Raw genomic sequence first — 25,550 nt, forward strand, 5'->3', positions numbered from 1 at the left:
CTGCATTTTGAATGTACTTACCCTAAAACATGTTGTCCAAATATAATTCATCACATAACTCATAAAGTCTTTAGCCTTTTCAAAATCTTCCCCTTTTTCCTCCCTGCTTTTAGATCCATCCAGAACAAACACGATCTCTGTCCCTGGATCTTCAGATAAACATATTTGGCAGAAGAATTGAAAAAAATTTACAAAATGATCTAAACTTGTGCTATAAACCTTACTGTTTGTAAATTATTCCACAAATCTGGTCTTTATGATAGAGTGGCAAGAAGAAGGCCATGAAAAGTTCTGTTCGCAGTTTATGACAAGTCATGTGGGAAACAGCAGACATGTGGAAAAAGGTTCTCTAGTCAGATGAGACCAAAATGTAACTTGTTGGCCTAAATGCAAATGCTCAGTAAAATTCAGCTAGTCCAGAATGCAGCAGCGAGAGTCCTCACTAGAACCAGAGTGAACTGCTAGTATCTTACAAACCGCCACGCCTACTTCGATCAAAGGATGCAAGCTGCTTGTCAGTACCGCATATTATGAAAACTACAGCTGGGGGCAGAGCCTTTTCTTACAAATCCCCAAAGTTATGGAATAGCATTACAAATAGTATCCAGGACTAAGACACAATCTCATTATTTAAGTCCAGGCTAAAAACCTATTTATTTAATCAAACATTTATATATTAAATAGATTTGTCTTGGGTAAAGGAGCAGATCTGGGGGACTCATGGACGTAGAGTATTATGGTGAACTGGTATGTTTAAATGCTGTCCTCCCCACTCTTTTTGGTGCCCTGCTTCTGGTTGGAGATCTCGTCACATGTATGCCCCGTGTGTCTCTTTGGGATGCATCTGGTGTCTGGGGATGGTTTCACTCTACCATGAAGACGGTCTGGCCTCGACTGGTGTTGACAGCTGTTTCTTTAAGGACTTGACTTGGCTGCAGTTGCCTGATAGTTCGGGACTGGAATTTCCTAAAAGTTCAATTCAATTCAATTTTATTTGTATAGCGCTTTTAACGATTTACATCATCACAAAGCAGCTTTACACAATCAACAGGAATTAAGTTTGTACGAAATGTGAATGTGTATGAATCAAAATTATATGATTGTCCCTGAGGAGCAAGCCTAGGACGACGGCGACAGTGGCAAGGAAAAACTCCCTAAGATGGTAATAGGAAGAAACCTTGAGAGGAACCAGACTCAACAGGGAACCCATCCTCATCTGGGTGAAAACAGATAGCAGGGATTGATGTGCATAATAATATGCGAGACTGGAAGTTCAATATAAGAGGAGATGTGTAAGATTAAAGTCCAGTTTGTTCCTGGAGGCTCAGGTAGACTGTGAGAAATTTCAGTCCTGAACTACTGAGCGACAGAAGTCACAGGTCCTCAGAGAACAGCTGTCTGCATCAGTCGAGGACAGGACCACCTTCATGGAAAAGTGGAACCAACCCCAGTCACCACTCGCATTCCAGGCAGACCACACGGGGGCATCCATGTGATGAAGTCTTCAACCAGAAGCAGGACTCCAGGATGAGTTAGAGAGGTCCAGCGGGCAGAGGGGGTCTGGATCACTGGCAGCTCAGGAGCGACATGTATAGCTCGACAGAGAGATAGGTAGAGGAAAAAGGAGAGAGGGAGAGAGAGAGAGAGAGAGGAGAGAGCAGAAAAGGAGAGAGCAAAGAGATGGAGAAATAACAGTTAGGTATGGTCACAGTCAAACAATGTAAAAAGTGAATGTATATTTAGTGCAGAGTGCAAGCAGAGACTCCGGCAGGACTAACTATGACAGCATAACTAAAAAGGGAGAGCCAGAAGGAAACACAAACATCAGGGCTTCCAGAGATGTAAGGCAACCAATCACCTCACCGTCAACAAACCTGAGTGATCAATGAGAGTGGGGAAGACAGCATCCAAACATACCAGTTCACCTAATACTCTACGTCCATGAGTCCCCCAGATCTGCTCCTTTACCTAAGGCTAATCTATTTATAAAAATGCTTGGCTAAATAAATAGGTTTTTAGCCTGGACTTAAACACTGAGAATGTGTCTGAGTCCCGAACACTATTTGGAAGACTATTCCATAACTTTGGGGCTTTGTAAGAAAAAGCTCTGCCCCCTGCTGTAGTTTTAATAATACGCGGTACTTACAAGCAGCTTGCATCCTTTGATCGAAGTAGGCGTGGCGGATTGTAAGACACTAGCAGTTCACTCAGATACTGCGGCGCGAGACCATTTAATGCTTTATACGTCAAGAGTAGTATTTTAAAATCGATGCGAAATTTCACAGGAAGCCAATGCAATGTAGATAAGATAGGGGTGATGTGCTCATATCTTCTGGTTCGAGTGAGGACTCTCGCTGCTGCATTCTGGACCAATTGAAGCTTGTTTAAGCACCTAGTTGAACAACCACACAGTGAGGCGTTACAATAATCCAACCTAGACGTGATAAAAGCATGAACTAGTTTTTCTGCATCGTTTAGTGACAATATATTTCTTATCTTGGCAATATTTCTGAGGTGAAAGAATGCTATCCTGGTAATATTATCTACATGTGCTTCAAATGAAAGGCTTGACTCTATAATCACATCGAGGTCTTTTACTGTTGCACTTGATGGAACAGAAAGGCCATTTAAAATCACAGTGTGTTCAGAAAGCTTACTTCTAGCTGCTTGTGGTCCTATGACTAGAACTTCTGTCTTATCAGGATTAAGCAGAAGGAAATTAATTAACATCCAATCACTTATGTCCTGCACACATTGCTCAACTTTAGTAAGCTGGTTTTTCTCATCTGGTTTTGCTGAAACGTATACTTGTGTGTCATTAGCATAACAATGAAAACTAATACCATGTTTACGAATTATGTTGCCTAGAGGAAGCATGAAAAAGCAGTGAGCCTAAAACAGAACCCTGTGGAACACCAAACTCAACTTGAGAACATGAGGAATGGTCACCATCTAAATCTACAAACTGATAACGATCAGTCAAATAGGATCTGAGCCATAAGAGGGCCGTTCCCTTAATTCCTACTACATTTTCTAATCTGTGAAGGAGAATATTATGATCAATAGTGTCAAAAGCTGCACTGAGGTCGAGTAACACAAGTATAGTGACACAACCCTGATCAGAGGCCACTAGGAGGTCATTTACTACTTTAACGAGTGCTGTCTCTGTGCTGTGATGAGGCCTAAATCCTGGCTGATACAATTTATGTATGCTATTCCTATGTAGATATGAACATAGCTGTTGTGATACTACCTTTTCCAGAATTTTAGAGATAAACGGGAGGTTTGATATCGGCCTGTAATTGGAAAGCTGACAGGGGTCAAGGTCAGGTTTTTTGATTAGTGGTTTAATAACTGCTAATTTAAGGGATTTAGGAACATACCCACTGCTGAGTGAACAGTTAATTACTTTTAACAGGGGTTCTGTTATTGCTGGAACTATCTGCTTGAGAAAATGTGTCGGTATAGGATCTAATTCACAGGTTGACGATTTTGAAGAGGAGATGAGTGAAATTAGTTCACTCGCTTCAAGGGGAGTAAAGTATTCTAGGTTCTGATGTGATGTGATTAATTTATCATCTGTATCACTTAAATTGTCTGGTTTTAAAGCCTGAATTTTTTGCCTAATATTTATGATTTTGTTATTGAAAAAGTTCATGAAATCCTCACTACTGTATGTTGTTGTTGTGGAGATTTCTGCAGTGGTCTTGTTTTTAGTTAATTTAGCTATGGTATTAAATAAAAATCTAGGATTATTTTTGTTATTTTCTATAAGAGTGGAGAGATACATTGACCTAGCAGCACTGAGAGCTCTTCTATAGTTCAGGATGCTCTCCTTCCATGCTATTTGGAAAACTAACAATTTAGTTTGACGCCATTTGCGTTCTAATTTCCGAGCGGTTTGTTTTAGAGTGCGTGTGTGATCGTTATACCAAGGAGCAAGTTTCTTATCTCTAATCATTTTTCTTTTAACTGGAGCTACATTATCTAAGCTATGACGAAGTGTTGACTCTAGATATTCAGTCGCTTGATCCAGTTCTGTGGAATCAGATGGCGATCCAATCAAAGTTGATAACTCTGGAAGATTATCGATAAAGCTCTGTGTGGTATTTGATGTGAATGTACGTTTAAGGCGGTAGCGCGGTGCTGTGCGTACATTATTACTATGAGACACTTTAATCGAGACAAGACAGTGATCTGATATAACTTCAGACTGTGGAATTGTAATTATGTTTCTTATACTCAATCCGAAGGATAATATTAAGTCCAAAGTGTGAGTGGGTCCTACTACACACTGATTTACTCCTACTGAGTCCAGTATGGACATAAATGCTGCTCTCAGAGGGTCTTCTGGATTCTCAAAATGAATATTAAAATCTCCAGCAATTAACGCTTTGTCTACGGAAATGACAAGGTTTGAAAGGAAATCTGCAAATTCACAGAGAAATTCAGAGTACGGCCCTGGAGGTCTGTAAATGATGATTAGCGGAATCGTCTGAGCTGACTTTATGTTACTAAAGAGAATTTCAAATGCATTAAATTTAAATCTGTGTTTTTGTACGATAGCCAGATTATCGTTGTAAATAACTGCGACGCCTCCTCCTCTACCAGTTAACCCGAGGCTGGTGTATGTAGCTGTATCCAGGAGGACTAGCTTCATTTAGAGCTACATACTCGTCCTGTTTAATCCAGGTTTCAGTTAAACATAATATATCAAACTCCTGGTCTGTGATAGTTTTGTTAATAATAACTGCTTTAGATGCGAGAGATCTAATATTTAACAGTCCTAGCTTCAGATCAGGGGTGCCGGCTGCGCATTCAGTGTGATCCGAGTTTGTAATATCTATGTTAATTAAATTATTAAAACAGACTTTCTGAGTCTTTCTAAATTTGTTTTTAGCTCGGGGAACAGACACAGTCTCAATACAGTGAACCCTGAGTGACGACTCTATGCAGCTAGCAGACGGTTGGTTTAGCCTGTCTGTCTGCTCCCTGGCCTGGGCTCTGGATTGTCACCGACAGTCACAGCAACTGTTATAGCTGAACTGGCTGCCCCCTAACACACAGTATGAATGCAGATCAATTCCTGCTTTTTCACCCACGTCAGGATGGGTTTCCTGTTGAGTCTGGTTCTCTCAAGGTTCCTTCCTATTACCATCTCGGGGAGTTTTTCCTTTTTCCGCCACTGTCGCCCTCGGCTTGCTCAGCAGGGACTATTTTACCATTTTGATTCATACACATTCACATTCCATACAAACTTAAATAATTGTATTGATTGTGTAAAGCTGCTTTGCGACAATCACAATTGTTAAAAGCGCTATACAAATAAAACTGAATTGAATTGAATTTAAGAATCCGTGACAAGACTTGAAAATTGCTATTAACAGATGCTCTCTATCAAATCTGACTGAGCTTGAGGCATTTTACAAAGAAGAATGGGCAAGAATTTCACTTTCTAGATCTGCAAACCTGTTAGAAACCTACCCAAAACGACTTGTAGCGTTAATTCCAATGAAAGGTGGTTCTACAAAGTATTGGGTCGGGGAGACTGAATACAATTGCACGGCACTCATTTCAGATATTTATTTGGTATTGGTGCAGAGGTATTATAATACATTTTCATTTATTTTAGAATAATGTGGTTTACCTTCAATTCCAATTATGCTGTTTTCCAAAGAAGAGACAATGTTCTTCAAGTCAGCATAATTAGAAACGTTGAAAAAGTGGTCTTTACTGCCAGCTATTTCTGTCATCTCTTGTATTGCCTGTGCATTTTTCTGAAGCCCAACCTGAGAATATAAACATCACTGTGTAGCAAATACAATGTTATTTAGGACATGATAAATAAAAGATAAAAAATTAAATTAAGAGCACAATTTAATATGAAGCATACTGTAATAAACACAATCAAATAATTAAAGCTGTAATTCAAGATAGTTATAGGGTTTTAGTTAAGTGGCAGGGAAGGATACAATTGCATGTGGCCTTAATTGAAACATACAGTACATATATTGTCAAAAACAAGCATGGGTCAGGCAATCTAGAAAAATGCTTGAATAGTTAAATTTCACTTGCCACACCCAGGGGTGATTACTGCCTGATCTGCTGAATCAAGAAATTACTTAAATAGAACTTGTCTGACAAAAGCATTCTAAAAACCCTCCTTTCCAGCACTTTAAAGTACACTTTCCCAAAGAGGCCTAAGTAGTGTGATGCCCCTGTAGTTGGCACACACCCTCTTGTGCCCCTTTTTGAAGAGGGTAACCACCACCCCAGTCTACCGCTCCTTAGGCACTGGCCCGGACTTCCACGTAATGTTAAAGTGTATCTTTGTGTAATAATAAAATTAGTTTGATGATTGAATCATTTAAGTGTGACAAATAAACAGCAAAGAAAAACACAGAAATCTAAAAAACTTTTTCCACACTGTCAAAGCCTAATAACTAAAATAAAAAACAATCTATGCATCTTTACTTTCCTTGTACTTAATAATTTAGTACTATTATTGCTGTTAATATTACTTGACTTTTAAACTGTTACTGATTCATGAATCAAAACTGTATGTACTTAATACCATTCTCTGGAGGAAAATTAGGCATATCAAAGTCTGGAGAAAAATGCAATAAGAGAACATTAAACAAGGTGACACTTCCTTATTTACACAAAGGCCAATTTATCTATTTGAGTGCCAAATGTTTATTTTTCGTAAAGCAATACTGGAATATATGTTAAAATGTAATAACCACATTTTAATAATGTTTCTTAAATATATCTGTAAATATACTACTGTACTTGACAAATATGATAATTAGGAAATATTACATGAGAGGGAGTGCTGTTGTGTTGGTTATCATCATGATGATATTCAGCACAACAGCACAACCTCAGGCATGATATTGCTTTTATACAACAGTTCCACAAACACCATTTATTATCCACAGATTATGATTTGTTTCTTCATTTATAAAGAAACATTAAATAAAACATGGAGGTGGTGGACAGTCCTGTAAATCTCACGGGTTTCTCATTCAGTTTCCAAATATTCTGTTTTAGAATATAAGCTCCATTAACTTCCAGGTTCTGTTGTTGAAAGGAAAGCTAGTGCTCTATGGTGTACAAGCCATTGTCACACACATCAAGTTAATCAGGCAGTTGCTCTCCCCTCATAAGGTGGATCGTAAAGACCTACTTGCACCCATGCTGAAAGGAACAGTGTAATTAACAAAATTAACACTTGGGATGAGGAGTGATGCCTGCTGTATTGTTCAACATCTTAGCAGTGTTACGTACATTATCACCACTCGTGGAAAGCTGCTCATCCAATAAGATTGCTTGGTCCAAACTAACTAGTCATATAAGTTTTTTTTTGGTTTGTTTCTTGTCACTAGGGCTATTAAATAGTGAACAATTGTATACTTACCCCAATAGCATAACAAACAATCCCCTCCACCTGTAGCATGTTCAAAACCTCTGTGAGATTTCTTTTATCTCCTGTCATTTGTCCATCAGACAGTACAATAATTACTTTTTTGGCCTTTTCTGTTGATCCATGTTGAGGAACAAAAACATCTGTGCTGTGGGTAGTACAGGACAGAAGCCAATATATAGCTGCATCAACCAATTATGTAGTTTTGTGCAAACAGTACTGTTGTGCAAACTTGTTACATACAGAACATAGTAGAGGGCTGGAAAAGTCTTGATTTGACGAATCTGTTTTATTTTCTTCACCTTATATAGGGCTTTGGGACTGTCAGTATATTGTTTTAAAGAGAGTTCTGTGGTCCCATTTTGCACTACTGCAAACCTGCACTAAAGAGAAGATTGAAACACTGTACAGTTAACCTACACTTAAAATATAAAAATTTCATTTTATTTTAATTATTAAAATTTTAATAATGAAATTAAATTACTGCAATGAAATTGAAATTAAATTACTGCAAATTGTTCATTGTAAATGTCAATGGTTACTTTTAATGCCTTACTTACACTGAAACATGTTGTCTGAACATTTTTCATAAAATTAAAAATAAAGTCTTTAGCCATTTCAAAATCTTTAGCCTCAGTGGTACCAGAGCCGTCCAGCACAAAAGCAATCTCTATACCTGCATCTTTAGATAAGCAAAAGGGATTCCACAAATATATTTAAACTGGAGACAGGTACAGTACAGTATATGGAAATGAAACATGTTTAAAACGGTTAGAGTTGAAACAGTTTCAGATCATGTCTAGACAAAGTTTGGTTGGATATCAAATTTAGCACAAATCTGACACTCAATTTGTCTTGTAATTTGTTATTATTTTTTATTACTTGTTTTTATCAAGTCCTGAAAACAAAGAAAATTTACTGCTATATAAATTACTAGAATTGTCCAACACATTATTAAAAACCTGTAAGGACTATCCTGAGCCTTTAATTCTGAAAGAAATGTGGTCAGAAAAAAAAATCATAAATGGAGATCACTTAAATGCTATACATGGTAAAAAACTGTAGAAATCACAGATAGGTTTATTTATAAAAGTAAGGGCATTTCCACAAGTACAATATGATGAAAACTCACAGAATTTAGATTAAACAGCTGTGTAGCCTCAGGAAAACCACTTAGTGAGAATAATAAGGTTTTTTTTGTTTTGTTACATTTTCTGTGGATCATAAAGATTGGACTTTTGAATCATTTGAAGATTTAAAAAGATCATGTGGTTTGATGAGTCCAGATTGAGATTATTTTATAGGCTCAGCAACGTTATGGTGCTATAAAATAAAGTCAGTCGACAACCTGAATTTCTTCCAAAATTATCAGGCTTATTCCAGGATTCAAAACATAAAAGTGTACAATAGTTCTGTGAGCATGAGGAATCATTTTTATGCAATGAAGTGGTCACCACAATGTGCACCGTAATCAAAGCTAAAAGCAGTCAATTATGATAGCTGATAGCCCTGTGCATATTATTGTGCAAAGTCAGTGGTTTTTGTGCATATAGTGAGGATGTTATGATACTGCCTGACTACCCAAACCCCCACCCCCACATGTGCGGTTAAACAGTCTCATGGCGTGGGGGAGGAATGACCTCCTCAGTCTGTCGGTGGAGCAGAGAAGAGACAGCAGCCTGTTGCTGAAGCTGCTTCTCTGTCTGGTGATTGTGTTGTGTTGTGGATGTGATGTATTGTCCATGATTGACAGGAGCCTGTTCAGTGCCTGGCGCTCTAACACAGATGTTGGGCTTTCCAGCTCTGAACCCAGCACTGAGCCTGCCTTCCTCACCAGCTTTTCCAGACGTGTGGTGTCCTTCTTCTTCATGCTGGCTCCCTATCACACTGCTGCATACAAGAGCACACTAGCCACCATCGTCTGGTAAAACATTGTTATCAGTTTTTTGCAGATGTTAAAAGATGCCAACCTTCTGAGGAAGTACAAGCGGTCAGTCCTTTCTTATACAGAGCATCTGTGTTGGCATTCCAGTCCAGTTTGTTGTCCCGCTACACCCTCAGGTATTTGTATGTCCTCACAAGCTCCACACAGTCACCACTGATAGTTACAGGTTCTGGTTGAGGCCTGGGTCTCCGGAAGTCCACCACCATCTCACGGGTCTAAGTGGTGTTAATGTGCAGGTTGTTCAGGTTACACCATGCAAGTCCTGGATCAGTTTTCTGTACTCCTCCTCCTTTCCGTTCCTCATACAGCCCACGATCGCAGTGTCATCTGCAAACGTTTGTACATGGCAGGACTCTGAGTTGTACTGGAAGTCTGACGTGTACAGGTGAACAGGACTGGAGAAAGCACAGTCACTTGCGGCGCTCCTGTACTTCTGAACACTGTGTCAGACCTGCAGTCCCCCAGCCGTAAATACTGAGGCCTGTCTGTCAAGTAGTCTGTAATCCAGGCCACCAGCTGTGAGTTCATTCCCATCTCTGTCAGTTTGTCTTTAAGGAGCAGCGACTGGTTGGTGTTAAAGGCACTTGAGAAGTCCAGGAATGTAATCCACACAGAGACAGAGATCTGTGGATCATGTAGGTGATGGCATCCTCCACACCCACCTTCTCCTGATATGCAAACTGTAGGGGTCAAGTGCATGATGTGTGGCCTCAGGTGATGAATCAGTGTCCGCTCCATGGTCTTCATAATGTGTGATGTCAGAGCGACTGGTCTGTGATCGTTCCTCTCCTCAGGGCATGGTTTCTTTAGTACTGGCATGATGCAGAGTGTTTTCCACAGCTGAGGGACCTTTTTCTGTTCCAGGCTTAGGTTTAAGATGCTGAAGAGGCTCTCTAAGCTCCAACATGCAGGCCTTCAGTAGTTGAGGTGATACTCCATCTGGCCTGGCTGCTTTGCTGGGGCGGAGTCTCTTTAGCTCTTTACATACCTGGATTGTTGTGATTTCAGGTGGAGGGACAGTTTCCTCTTTTCTATATTCTAAGCTGGAGACTAGACTGGAGAGAGTTGGAAGGAGGAGCAGTGAGGTTTGTAGTGTTCTGAGTTGCAAATGAGTATTGGGAGAGAGGGAGTGGTGAACGTAGAAGATGGTTGAAGGTACAGTGCTCTGAGGTGTGAATGAGTTGGAGTGGTCAAACCTATTAAAAAAGTTGTTAAACTGGTTTGCTCTCCTCACATCTCCCTCAATGGTTTCACGCCATTTTGAACTGCACCCAGTGATTGTCTTTATTCCATTCCACACCTCCTTCATACTGTTGTTCTGTAGTTTCTGCTCCAGCTTCCTCTTGTACTGCTCTTTCTATCCCCTGAGCTGAACCTTGAGTTCCTTCTGCACGCGCTTGATCTCCTGCTGATCACAACTTTGGAAAGCTCTCTTTTTATTCAGGAGAGCCTTGATGTCACTTGTGATCCAGGGCTTGTTGTTTGCAAAGCAGCGTACAGTTCTTACAGGAACAGCAACATCCATGCAAAAGTTGATGTAAACCGTAGTGCAGTGTACAATGTCCTCAATATTCCCACTGTGTAGTTTTAAAGCAGTCTCTCTGACTCAGGAGACCACTTCCTTAATGGGGCAGTGCTATTACTGTATCCTGAATATCAGCATGGCTGATGCAGTCACAAGACATTCAGGCACAAGACTTTCCTATAAAACTTTCCAGGGTTGTAAATCTAAAATGTTTAAGAATTTTAAATAAAGTTCCATATTTCAATAATGTAAATTAAGGCAAGCCTAATGTGTAGAAATTGGTGATCTGTAAACAAAATTTTTGTTGGGCTGGTGTGGTTACACGTAGTCTGCGGTTGTGAGGCCGGTTGGATGTACTGCCATATTCTCTGAAACGCCTTTGGAGACGGCTTATGGTGGAGAAATGAACATTCAATGCACGAGCAACAGATCTGGTTGACATTCCTGCTGTCAGCATGCCAATTGCACGCTCCCTCAATGCTTGTGGCATTTTGCTGCGAGACAAAACTGCACATTCCAGGGTGGCCTTTTATTGTGGGCAGTATAAGGTACACCTGTGCACTACTTATGATGTCAGATCAGCATCTTGATGTGGCACACCTGTGAGGTGGGATGGATTATCTCAGCAAAGCAGAAGTGCTCACTATCACACATTTAGACTGATTTGTGAACAATGTTTGAGAGAAATGGTAATATTGTGTATCTGGAATGAATTTTAGATCTTTAAGTCCATCTCATGAAAAATGAGCAGAAACAAAGGTGTTGCGTTTATATTTTTGTTGAGTGTAGAAAGACACCCTGACAAATTTGAATAACAATTTATGTATAAACAAATGCAAATAATAATATTTTTTAAAAGGCTAATACATTTGTATTTATATACAAATATAGTGATTTACCTTGAATTCCAATTATTCTCTTTTCCAATGTCCAAAGAATGTTTTTCAAGGCATTATATTTAGCAACCTTGAAAAATCTTTCTTTACTACCAGCTATCCATGTCATCTCATCTACTAAGCTTGTCTTGAGCTGAGAATTAAACATTATTTATTAGTAAAAAAAATAATTCTTTCAGCATACAGTATGTAAAAGATTAAAGGTGTTAATTGCCATAATTTAAATTGAATAGTAAGCGTATTGAACAGGAAAAAAACACATAAAACACATTTATTAATAAACAGGCTAAAATCAGGATATTTAAAGATACTTAAATTGTTTTACACATGAAAGCATACTGTAATAAATATTAGTAATTTAGATCAATTTGTACACAGCACTGTTGATTTACTACAAATTTTGAGAATGTGTACCAGAGTATAAATGAAAATGTGCAAGTAGAGTATACAAAAATACTTTTGGGACATAAAAAACACTCTTTTTAAAAACAATACGCTTACCCCTATAGCATAGCGAACAATTCCCTTCCTCTGTAGCATGTCCAAAACACCAGGAAGTTCATGTCCATCTGTCGATACTCCATCAGACAGCAGAATAATAATTTTTCTGCTGTTTTCTTTTGATCCGTTTTGAGGAACAAAAACATCTGTGCTATAGGTAGTACAGGATACAAAAGCTTATATTGTTTTTGTAGTAAGAGCTGCTGTAAACATTGATAGAATGTTGCCTATCAACAAACTTTTGAGCAAAGTCATTAAAGTGTTTTGGTACTTACAGAACATGGTAGAGGGCTGAAGCAGTCATGGTGGTTGCTTGAATTTGATCTATTTTCTTAACTATAGCCAAGGCTCTGAGATGATCATTACTTTCCTGCAGAGAGAGTTCTGTCCTTACGTTATTTCCATACTGCACTATCGCAAACTTGTACTGAGGAAAGAATGAAAAGAAAAATTGTATGTATACACTACATTTATACACTAATACACTTATACATACTACAGTATATTCATTGCATGTAAAGTGGGAGGGGGGCAAAGTCAAAGTTTAGAATGATAACATATGCATGATCAGTTTTTTTATCACTCATTTGCACCTCTCATTTTGCAAGTCATCGTCTGCGTTAATAAATTCTGTTGTTAACCTGATTCTAGTTTTTGAATGAGACAATATACCGAATTTGAAGGTCTCTAACTCAGGAGTCCGAGATGGGAAGGGAGGTGGCAAGGGTGTGGGGCAAAGCAACAGGAAAAAAGACAAAAAAAAACAGACAAAAGACATAAGTATGCAGATCATCACTAACATGTACATATCTCACATAATGTATATTACATATATCACATACAGTACATATCACCACTCATAATATTATGTATGTAGCATAATAATATAGGCTAGCAGTATAACAGTATTGTTGTTCCATACACACTAGAACCACCACTACCTGTTGGGACCAAAGCCCAGGCCGTCCTCATTTTGCATTTAATTTTGAAATCAAGGTCCCAAAGTCTGGAGAAAGAGTGGAGAGGAACAGAATCCAAGTTGTTTCCAAAGTAGTTAATGACCTCCTATTGGCCTCTTTGTCTCTTTGCTTGTGTTACTTGAACTCATTATAAGTTTTCTCATTTACAGCTTAGAAAAGGTAGTCAGGACTTAGTAGGAATAAAAAAAAATGAAATTGTCTTACGATTCACCTACTCTGATTAAAGAATGCAGGATGCTTGTCAGTATTGCCTGTTATGAAAAATACCGCAGAGGCAGAGCTTGCAAAGCTCTAAAGTTATGGAATGCACTGCCAATTAAAGTTCAGACTCAGACACTGTCTTAGTTTATTTAGCCAAGCATTTTTGTGAATAGATTTGCCTTAGGTAAAGAAGAAGATCTGGGGGACTCTGCTCTCTGGACCCCCTCTGCCCTCTGGAGCTGTCTGAGTGTTGGTGCCCCGCTTCCAACATTCAGACAGGTCCAGTTTTGGATACATTGTGTGACAAATGTTATCTTTCCTACTCTTCTGTTTTCTCCTTTTTTCTCTCTTCTTCTCTCTCCTGCTCTCCCTGTCTCTCTGTCGAGCTATACATTTCGCTCCTGAGCTGTCAGTGATCCAGACCTCCTCTGCCTTCTGGAAGTCCAGCATGACCCTCCAGCCACCTAACACACATTATGACTGCAAAACAATTCCTGCTATCGGTTATCACCCAACGAGTCTGGTTCCTTTCAAAGGTTTCTTCCTACTGCCATATCAGGGAGTTTTTCCATGCCACATTTTTTACATTTCATACAAAATTCCATAATTATTATTTTTTTATTCTGTAAAGCTTCTTTGTGACAATGACATTGTTAAAAATCACTATACAAATAAAATTTAAATGAATTGAATTAAAGCTGCTTCAGTGTCAAGTTTTCATAGTATCTGATGATGTGAGATCCCATGTCATCTACTGGTGTTGGTCCATCGTGTTTTATTAAGACCGAGGTCAACACAGTTTTACAACCAGTCCACTTTGCCAAAAAAAAACAATAACTGATTTGTTGACCATCATAATACTGTGAGTAGCTGACCAGACAACTTGCCTGGCTTCATCCCCATAGAGAATCTATTGGATATTGATTGTCAAAAAGAAAATGAGAAATATCTGACCCAACAATACGGACAAGCTGAAGGCTGCCATCAAAGCAACGTGGTCTTCAATTACACCTCAGCAGTTCCACAGGCCTTAATGCCATGTGACATTGGTGCAGTAATTTGTGCTAAAGGAACCCTGAACAAGTATTAAGCGCATAAATTGACATATTTTTAAAAGTTTCATAATATTTCTGGATTGAATTTTAAGGAGATGTTCTAATATTTTGAGATACAGAATTTTGGATTTTCATAAGCCATAATCATCAAAATAAAAGTAATGTAATGAATCTAGATCATAAGGTAGTTTTATTTATTTTTAAGAAAAAAAATTCAAAGTTATGTTTGTTTAAGGCTCATGGTTAATGTTTAAAACATGTTACTGGGACTTCCGGTTGAGCTTTAATGGAGTAGGACGTGAGTTTGGGAGCTCCTGCCGATTTCGATTTAAATTGTTATTCATTTGCGCATTTTGGCCATAATTTCAGTCCTGTTTTATTCTGTAGTTCGTTGTGTTGAGAAGTTTTACTTAAGACTGTGTAAAATGGCAACAAAAAAAAAATATAATAACTCGCAGTACTATTCAAACACAACTGAGGCCTAGTTTGCAAACCGTGACCACATCCTTGAGTGAGCCGTTGTCACCTGTAAAGCCCCCCTCGAGCCAAGCTAATCCTGATATTGATGCTCTTAAGGTCGAGCTGTTGGCCTCGCTGAGGAAAGATACCACTGATATTTTTAAAAAAGTCAATGATTATGTCAAAACTTTAATTTTTAGGTGAGCCTCAATAGCCCCTAAAAAGTGTTTACGCTCTCATTAGGCTTAATGCTACCTGCACATTGTTTTCTTAGTGTGTTGCGCTAGTTACTGTACTGTTTGTTTGCTTTTTATTTTTATTTTCACTTTTATATAATGAGACTGAATCATATATGGTACTCATCAGTCAAGCACAATCTTACCTATGCTCACTACATTTATTTGCACAGGACTTGGGGGGAGGGTATCACATTTCAGCTCTTTTTACGATCACTGGCATTTTGGTTGTTGTTGTGTTTTTTTTCTTTTTGAATAGTTAATGGGAATATAGATACCAGCATTGCTGGGTCAGGCATGCCTCTTAGATTCATTAGTTGGAATATCAGAGGTATGGGTAACCCTGTTAAGAGATCTAAGGTTTTCACACACTCAAAATTCTGATATAGCATTTTTATAGGAGACTCACATTCACATTAACATTTACATTACATTTAGGCATACGCTCTTATCCAGAGCGACTTACATTTATTTATTTTTTTGTACATCTGAGCAGTTGTAGTCCAATGCCTTAACCATTGAGCTACCCCTGGCCCCCTGCATTAAAGATCATTATGGGTTATATGGGTAGGTCAGGTCTTTCACTCAAACTTTAATTCGAAAGCTAGAGGAGTTGCTATTCTCATTAATAAGAAAGTTTAATTATTACCAACCAATGTTATCGCTGATAGGAATGGTAGATATATCATTATTGCTGGTACCCTAAGACAAAAAAAGGTTTTGTTGGCAAATGTGTTTTTGATCCAATCTCAGATCAATCTAATCCTCGTAATCTGACTCAATCATCTATGTCTAAAATATTTTCAGATTTTATGAAACAGAACGATCTTATTGATCCATGGAGATTTCGCAATTCTTCAATTAAAAAAATCTTTTTGCTCCCAGGTGCACCATTCTTATTCCAGGATTGATTCATTTTTTTATTAACAGAACTCTTAATTCGGGTGTTATTTCTTCTGACTATTCAGGTATTGTAATATCTGATCATTTACCTCTGCTATTGGATATTCAACTTTCTACCTATAAACATAGCCAACACTTTGGAGATTTAACTCTCTTCTTTTGGCAGATAAACAATTTTGTGAATTCAATTCTAATTCTATTGAGGAGTTCTTGTCCTTCAAACAAAACGATTCAGTTTCATATTCATTGCTATGGAAGACACTTAAATGCTATCTGAGAGGTCAAATTATTTCTTATTCTCTTCTTGCTAATAAAAAGATTAATGCTAGGCTTAAAGAACTTAAAGAACAGCTGCGATTAGTGACCTTGATCAAAGTTATACACTGAACCCTTTTCCAGAATTATTGAACCAGTGTCTTGATTTGCAAGCAGAATTCGATCTAATGTCAACTAAAGAGGCAGCGCGCTTGTTGGAAGGTTTCTGGACAGGTTATTTTGCTATTATGTCAACAGTTCTTGTTGTTCTTTGTTTCAGAGTGCTTTTGTTTATTTTTTTATATTTATTTATTTATTTAGGAATATGAAGAAAGGTAAATTGTATTTGCAAGTACTGTATTGTTTTCTTTTTTTAATAAAAAAGTCACTAAAAATTAAACTCTAAGTGTAAATACAAATTGTTTCCCTGAAACTTTACTTACGCTGAAATATTTTGTCCAAATATTTTTCATCACATCATGAATAAATATTTTGGCCATTTCGAAATCCTCAGGCCTAATGCTAGTAGAACCATCTAGGACAAAAGCGACCTCCGTCCCTGCATCTTAAAGGGAAAGAGATATTTTACAAATATTACCCATAAGGAAATCTAAACAGCAGAAAAAACTTTTATTGTGAAGTACTGTAATACATTAATTGAAAAGCAATTATGCTCATAATGTGTTCTTAATGAGCTGAACTTTCATATTTTACTAAGTTATAGCATTTATAATTTAGCTCATGAAATTTTTTAATTAATTAAATAATATGAACTCTTAAGGGAATGTTTTTCATTTGATTTTGCAGCACTGCTTTGGGGAGTTGCTCATTTGGTCACAAGAGCATTAGGTGACAGGTGAGAAAGCCTAGGTTCAGTCACTGGTTTAGTTCATCCCAAAGATGTTTAGTGGGGTTGAGGGTTGAGATCAAGATTCTATGCAGACCACCCAAATCATTTTTTTATTTAGGCTTTGACAAAGCATGCTTTACAGGATCTTGATTTTGCACACGGGGCACTGTCACGGTGCAATAAGTTTGGATCCCTTACTTCCTTTGAAGTGACAGCATACAGTACAAAGACATTCTACACAACTGCATGCTCCCAACTTTGTGGCAATTGTTTGGAGAAGACCCACATATGGATGTGAAGGCAATCACTGGTTGATTCATATGATTAGCCTGTGACCTAAATACATCCTGACAAACAGTACCTGAATAATGCAGTTTGTCGATCAAGTTTTAACAATTACATGTGATGTTATACAGAAAGTTAGAAATTGATTTACATTTACCTTCAGTTACACTTATGATTTTTTCCAAAAAAGAGAGAATGTTTTTCATGTTGAAATAATTAGAAACCTTGAAAAACCTGTTCTCACTGCCAGCAATTTTTATCATCTCTTGCTCAACCTAAGAAGAGAAAATCATTCTGTTATCCACAAACAATGATTATTTTAGTATATAAGTAAATAAATGTTAAAGCAGATTATTCCCAGAAGAAAAAATACATAAATAAATAAATAAAATAAAACAAAATAGAAAAAGGTAAAATATATATATATATATATATATATATATATATAAAAAAAAAAAAAAAATATATATATATATATATATATATATATATATATATATATAGCTATTTAATCAATTATAACATTTCATGTAATTTAATTGAATTTTATTTTTTATTTTATTTAATTACAATTACAAGGTCTGATAATAATACGTGCTGTAAGTAAATATTAAGGGTGTTGATAATAAAAAGTGTCTTGGTTTTACATCTGTTTACTGCTGTTTTCACGCCTGCATAGTCACTGTTCTATTTTTTTTTTTTTTGCTGTTTGTTTACATATTGTCTATGTCTGTAATTACAAATCTCTGACAGAAGGCAAGACTAAACCATTGCCATAATGCACAAATTAGTTCCCCAAAATATTTCTGGAGAAGGACGATTCAAGAGCTGAAAGAATAACATTCCCAAACTGACTTTGAATCACGACAAATTGGCAGCAATTGGGAGCGCCTGGGAGTATGGAATTTAAGTTTAGGGCGTGTTCTTTGCTTGCAACATGAAATACGCTTATAGGAGAAAAAGTGGCCAGGAAGTAGCTCCTCAACCAATTACTGGCAGTACAATGCTGTCCAGAGTAAGGAGAAACCCCCTACTGTGTGCGTGTTAAGAGCTGTTAGATCAAAGCAAAAGCGAGCACACCACACCCTCCAGAAGTAGGCAGAGCAGCCCGCTTTACAGCTGGACTTTTGCTAGACTTTTGCAACACAGCAAGCAGGTAAATGAATGCTGGAGGTACAAGAACAAAGGGCCCTGCTTGCTTCCCAGATGGCTCACCTCCAGATGAAGTTTGACAGTGAGACCTCCAACAGCAAGTGCCAACCCAAGTTAGTCCTGTGTTTTTTTTTTAATAAAGCCATTAGTTCTGAACCAACTCATGTTAGCCATGTTAGCAGATGCCTTTTTTTTAGTTTACCAATGCTTCCTGTTACCGAAATAAATAACCCCAAAGATGCATCTGTAAGCCCGGAGAGGCTTCCTCTTACCGCAAAGATGATTCCTGCTATCTTGAAGATGCTTTCTGTAAGCCCTGTTTTTCTTTAACTGAGCCCTGTTCTGATTTGACTGAATCATGCCCTGAGAAACCCTAGATGCAGAACCTGGATGCAGAACCATGGCCTGCTCCATGTCACATTCTGCCTGGCACCTGGCTTCAACAAGTTCATGCTTTGAGACCACGGTCCCTGTAGTGCACCCAGCTTAGAAAGCATCATGCTGGGACCCCTGCCAAGTTTCCAGAACATCTTGGCTGCAGCACCCCCTAGCTTGGCAACACCTTGCTGACACTGCCATCTGGCTTGGAGGACGTTTTGCCGACATTAACCGCACAAACTAACTTTGTGTTATTTTTTTAAACTTTTATTTTGCCCCTTCACTGATTGCCTTGCACTTTACAGTTTGGCCTTACAGATGTTTCTATTAACTTATGATCATAATTATGGTCATCTGATTAGACGTACCTGCAGGTTATGAATACAGGTGAACCGGAAACATTCCTCAGATCTTTTGTCTTCACCGCTTTGTGCGCGTGTGTGTGTGTCAACAAGCATACTAAAAATCTAACAGCAGATTTTACAGCTTATAAAACTCACCAGACAATAATGGCGGAGTTTAGAGCTAGATGTTCCCCTCCGTGCGATAATTTCCTTTTGGAGGGCGATATGCACACTTTCTGCTTTGAATGTTTGGGTGAAAAGCATGCTCTCGAAGGGCTTAATGGAGAGTGTGAGCACTGTGATCTTCTTCCCATGAAGCTGCCACGCGCGTGCACGCCTCACGTTCTTTAGGGAGCCACGAGCCGCGCTGCACTCATGGGAATCACAGGCTGACTTGGCCGACGCACAAGAGATGGAGTCCCTCCTTTCTCTCGCCCTCTCCCTCGATCCCGAACTCTCTCCTTCCACTTCACGAGCGCACTCCGGTGCTTCTCGTGGGTGCGTTGAAGAGACTCACTCTCCTGCTTCTGTGGAAATGGAAGTAGCTTCCTCAGAATGCTCCTCTAACGAGGAGAGAGAATATGAGGAGCTGGTTGAAGTTATAATGCGCGCAGTCGAACGACTGCATATTGATTTGTCACAGGAGCAAGCTCACCCAAAACACTCAAAATTACACTACAGATTCCTGTCGGGTGGCCATTCTTTGATGACCTCCACACCGAAATATCTCGTTCTTGGAGGAATCCTTTTTCTTCCCGTATTTTTGTTCCATCGCCTTTATTTTATTCGGATATCGTGGATGCAAAAACACGAGGCTACACCATGATGCCCCTAATAATGGGACGCTTGCGGGCTATCTCTCTCCTGCGGCATCATCTTCATTTAAGGAAACCAACACTTCCCTCAAAGCTGTGTAGAACTTCTTCTACCCTTGTAGGGAAAGCGTTATAAGCAGCAGGTCAGACCGGCGCTTCCTTGCACACCATGGCGGTTTTGCAGGCGTTCTAGGCTGATCTGTGCCGGGCTACTGATTTATCCCTGCGTGCGACTAAACAGACAGCCTGTGCTTTTGGCTGTTCTATGGCCTCTTTGGTGACTGCTGAAAGACACATATGGCTAAATCTAACAGGCATTAAGGATAAGGACAGAACTTTCCTCCTTGATGCTTCTGTTTCACCTTCCGGCCTATTTGGCGACGCTGTTAATACCGTCGCCACTAGGTTCCGAGAGGCTAGGCTGTATGAACAGGCCTTTGGAAAATTTCTCCCACTCCGTTCTCAGTAGTCGGGGCCGTCGGCCACCCAGCCTCGACCAGATCTGATTCTCGCCGAGCGAGAGGCGCAGAAGGAGAGCGTCAGCAGCCGAGCACCCCCCAAACAGACCGCCTCCACAAGATCAGATCGCCGCACTGTCTTCTGCGATAAAAAAAAGTCCTGATAGCCTACGCGCTCAGGACTCGGGGGTACTCAGCGCTCTTTCCCTAAGAGCATGGGGACCCAGGGGGTCGGTGTTTAGTTTCTGCTTTAGTACGACGTGCAGTCGTACTAAAAACTTGTACCCTTTTCGGAAAAGCTGGCAGCGTGCAAGATACTGCCAGGCTTATCTCCCTGGGTACTAAAGACTGTAGACAAAGGCTACAGGATTCAGTTTGCACATCGACCTCCGCGTTTCAACGGCATGGACCACATTTCCGTGATACCGGAAAGTGCGCATCTGCTGACAGAAGTTGCTGGGGAATGGGGCCATGGAACATGTTCCCATACCAGACAGTGAGTCAGGCTACTACAGTCAGCATTTCTTGGTTGCAAGAGGAACGGGGGGGCTGCATCCAATTTTTAAATTTCGCGGGCTGTCCCACTATCTAAAATAAATAATACAGCTTCAAAATGTTGACTGTCAAAGTGATTGCTCTCCTACCAAGCGATTGATTTGTGACAATCGATTGAAGGACGCTTACTTTCATATAGAAATATTGCCACAACACAGGAGGTTCCTGAGGTTCGCTTTTGGGGCAAAGCTTACCAGTATCGGGTCCTTCCATTTGGTCTAGCTCTCTTACCCGCACATATACAAAATGCATGGATGTAGTTCTGGCTCTTATGACTCCAGAGCATCCATATTGAATTACATAGACAACTGGCTGGCCCAGTCTCAGTAGCTAGTGCTTCGACATCAGCATGTTGTCCTAGCTCCTCTTTGTTTCTTAGGATTGAAACCTAACGCCACGAAAAGCGTGCTCTTTCCTGTTCAAAGGACAACATATTGGGATTCAATCGTAAGCGGGCACAGCTGTCTCAGCATTCTCAACACTTTTAAGGAAATCAAGCTAGACCAGAAAGTCACCATCACTTTCAGAGATCTTAGCTCTCATGGCAGCTGTATACACAGTGACACCTTTGGGCCTTCTGCACATGAGAGCATCTCAGTTGTGGCTAAGAACCAGTGGATTTCGCCCTTGGGCCAATTCCCAATAAAGGTTACGCGCCAGGTGCTTCGAACCCTTTCTATGTGGTTCAGACCCCGGTTTTTACTCTGGGTCCCACTCTAACTTTGTCTTGTCGTCGCAGATGATAACGACAGATGCTACCCCCAGGTGCTGGGGTGCGGTCTTAGATGACCGTCCAGCCCAAGGGAGCTGGAGAGGCCATCTTCTCGCGCGGCACATCAATTGCCTTGAAATGATGGCTCTATTTCTGGCCCTAAAGCACTTCCTCCAGCAGTTGAGAGGCTGCCATGTCCTAGTGCGGGTGGACAACACTATGGAAGTCTCATACATTAATTGCTAGGGCGGACTGTGCTTGCGCCGCTAATAGCTAGCGCACCAGGTTCCTGTCCCTCAGGGCAATTTACATTCCAGGGCATATGAATGTGGGAGCAGTTGTACTGTCCAGTCAATCTCTGACACACGGGGAGTGGAAACCCCACCCTGAAGTAGTCAGTCAATCTGGGAGAAATTTCATGTAGCAGAGGTGGACCTCTTTGCCTTGCAAGATCAGCAAATATCCCCTTTACTACTCTCTGACTCTTCCAGCTCCCCTGGGTCTGGACGCCTTGGCCCGTACATGGTGGCCCAGGTTACGCTTTTATGCGTTTTTCCTGATAGCTCTGCTCTCGGGAGTCCTGGCAAGGGTCCATCAACAGCGTTTGCGCCTCTTATTTGATAGCGCCCTGTTGGCCGACCAGATTGTGGTTCTCGGATCTAGTATCCCTCTTCAACGGCTCACCATGGGTGATTCCAATTAGGTGGGATCTTCTGTCTCAGGCGCAGGGGACGATATTTCACCCCCCGCCCCAACCTTTGGAATCTTCACGTTCAGTCCCTGAACGGGACCAACTAAGTCAAGCTGGTCTCCCAGCCAGCGTAATTAAGACTATTCTAAATGCTAGGGCTTCCTCCCCTGGAAGAGCTTATGGCCTCAAATGGAATGTATTTGAATGTTGGTGCATGACGAAGCAGGTAGACCCAGTCTACTGCCGAATTGTGTTAGTGCTGGAGTTTCTGCAGGAAAAGTTGTTTTCGGGCTTGTGCCCTAGTACTCTCAAGACGTACGTAACTGCTATTTCAGCCTGTCACGTCCTGATTGATGGGGTTACTGTGGGAAAACACCCCCCTTTTTTTAAACCACTAAAGTCAGCGCCTCAGGTTTCTGACCCTTAAGATGGTTTTTCTAATGGCCTTTACCTCTTTGAATTTTGTCAGTCTCCCCATCCTGCCTAGACTTGCCTCTGGGCTAGTCAGGGCCATTTTGCATCCTTACTGAACTATCTCCCGAAAGTTCCATTTACAACATGCACCCTATTATTTTTTGAAGCCTTCTGTCCTCCGCCTTACAGCTTCGGAGCAGGAGAGACTTCACTTACTGTCCAGTACGTGCTCTTCAGATTTACGTCCACCGCATCAGCCAGTGGCGTAAGCCAGAGCAGCTTTTACATGTTTTGGGGCAAACCGGGGGGCGGCCGCCACTACACTATGTGAGAGATGCTTTTGCCCTCTCCTATGAGGCGCGTGGGCTTAGTTCGCCTCTAGGAATCAGGGCTCATTCAACCAAGGGGATCGCCTCATCTATTGCACTAGCATGAGGTATTCCCCTGCAGCAAGTGTGTGACGCAGAGGGTTACCTCTCCGCACACATTTGTTAGATTTTATAGCCTGGATGTTCATGCCACTCTGGGCTCACGAGTCCTTGAGTCAGCTTCCCAGACGTAGATCTGAGACCTCTCTGCCTTGTGCGCACACGCTACACAACTCAAGGGGTCCAGACACTTGTGGTGCGGCAACGTTGGTTTGTATCCCAAAAACTATTATCATTATTATTATTATTATTATTAAATATCCAAAATTAATTACAGTTGCATTTATAGTTACAAAATTTAATGAAAAAGAATAAAGCTTTTCTGTGACAGTGAACTAATACTATATCTTGGCATACTGTATACACAATTCCTACTTGCTTTTCACAAGAGTTAAGATATGGACTGTGAAAGTATACTCTTACCCCAAGAGAATTCTGAGCTATCTCTCTCATATCCGGCATGTTTACATCCCCTATGAAATTTCTTGTTTCTACAGCCGTTTGTCCATCGGACAGTAGAATAATATATTTCTCTGTGTTCTCTTTTGATCCATGTTGAGGAACAAAAATGTTTGTGCTGTGGGTAGTACAGAACACAACAGCTAATACAGACTTTGTATCAAGATGAGTAAAATATATAGTTGTATTATTGTACTTGTTTGAGTACATACAGAACATGATAGAGAGCTGAAGCAATGTTGGCGAGGCCTTGAATGCGTTTTATGCTCTTCACCTTATCCAAAGCTTGGAGATGATCATTATTGTCTTGCAGAGAGAGTTCTGTCCTTATATCTCTTCCATACTGCACTATTGCAAAGATGCACTAAAGAGAGAATTTGACTGTAGGCCAACTATACATACACATCAGTCAGTCATAACATTATGCCCCTCTGCCTAATATTAAGTAGGTATTATAACAGTAATGCACTGTGTGTTCTGAAACCTTTTTATTGCAACCAAATAACCTTTTCATCAATTTGATCGATACTCTGCTTCCATGGGATCAGACTACACAGGCCAGCCTTCGCTCCTCATGTGCATCAGTAATTCAATTCAATTTTATTTTATTTGTATAGCACTTTTAACAATTGACATTGTCGCAGGGCAGCTTTACACAATCTAAAGAATTATTTAAGTTTATATGAAATGTGAATGTGTAAGAATGATAAGTTTGTCGCTGATGAGCAAACTGAGGGCGACGACGACAGTGGCAGAGAAAAACTCCCTCAGATGGCAGTAGGAAGAAACCTTAAGAAGAACCAGACTCAGCAGGGAACCCATCCTCATTTGGGTGAAAACGGATAACAGGGATTGATCTGCAATCATACTGTGTGTGTTAGAAGGCTGGAAGTGTTTAAGTTAATATGGTGTCCAGTTCATTATTGGAGGCTCAGGTATACTGTACAGGTATACTGTACCAGTCCTGAACTTTCGAGTGACTGCAGCCACAAGTTCTTAGAAAACAGCTGTTAGCATCCGCCGAGGCCAAGCCCATCTTTGTGGAAAAGTGGAACCGTCCCCAGTCACCACACGCATCCCAAGCAGACCACACGGGGCATCCATGCGATGAGATCTTTAACCAGCAGCGGGACACCAGGACGAGTCAGACGGGTCTGGATCACTGACAGTTCAGGAGCGACATGTACTGTATAGCTTGACATAGAGACAGGCAGAGCAGGAGAGAGAGAGAGAGAAGAGGAGAGAACTGAAGAGTAGGAGAGATAACAGTTAGGTACAGTATGGGCACAGTCTCACACTGTATAATGTGAATGTATATTTAGTGCAAGGTGCAAGCAGGGACTCTGGCAGGACTAACTATGACAGCATAAGTAAAAGGAAGAGCCAGAAGAAAACACAGACATAAGGGGTCCCTGAGATGTAAAGCGACCTCACCGTCAACAAACCTGAGTGATCAATGAGAGTTGGGAGGACAGCATCTAAACATACCAGTCCATAATTCCCCGATATCCGCTCCTTTAAATAAGGCAAATCTATTTACAAAAATGTTGCCTAAATAAATGGGTTTTTAGCCTAGACTTAAACACTGAGACTGTGTCTGAGTCCTGTACATTAATTAAAAAACTTG

At 40.1% G+C, this 25,550-nt stretch overlaps 1 protein-coding gene across 7 annotated transcripts in view; it reads right to left on the bottom strand.

Annotated features, from left to right (window-relative positions):
* itgae.1 (integrin, alpha E, tandem duplicate 1) overlaps positions 1-25,550 on the bottom strand; it is a 38,481-nt gene that overhangs the window by 7,991 nt on the left and 4,940 nt on the right. For 5 of the 7 annotated variants that reach the window (XR_008361336.1, XM_053507208.1, XM_053507207.1 and 2 more), the window contains 12 exons: positions 24,136-24,287; positions 23,888-24,041; positions 17,675-17,792; positions 16,826-16,947; positions 12,569-12,720; positions 12,294-12,444; positions 11,796-11,925; positions 7,987-8,108; positions 7,670-7,809; positions 7,421-7,574; positions 5,648-5,789; positions 22-149 (listed from right to left, as the gene is read on the bottom strand). Coding sequence is in view for 4 of the 7 variants with exons in the window: in XM_053507208.1 (XP_053363183.1) it covers positions 22-149; positions 5,648-5,789; positions 7,421-7,574; positions 7,670-7,809; positions 7,987-8,108; positions 11,796-11,925; positions 12,294-12,444; positions 12,569-12,720; positions 16,826-16,947; positions 17,675-17,792; positions 23,888-24,041; positions 24,136-24,287 (1,665 nt within the window). In the remaining 3 variants the exon portion in view is untranslated. The remainder of the gene's footprint in view (positions 1-21; positions 150-5,647; positions 5,790-7,420; positions 7,575-7,669; positions 7,810-7,986; positions 8,109-11,795; positions 11,926-12,293; positions 12,445-12,568; positions 12,721-16,825; positions 16,948-17,674; positions 17,793-23,887; positions 24,042-24,135; positions 24,288-25,550) is intronic. The other 2 variants (XR_008361337.1, XR_008361338.1) reach the window with 1 other exon arrangement.

This window comes from Clarias gariepinus, chromosome 11, assembly GCF_024256425.1.
Source record: "Clarias gariepinus isolate MV-2021 ecotype Netherlands chromosome 11, CGAR_prim_01v2, whole genome shotgun sequence".
Lineage (NCBI taxonomy): Eukaryota > Metazoa > Chordata > Actinopteri > Siluriformes > Clariidae > Clarias > Clarias gariepinus.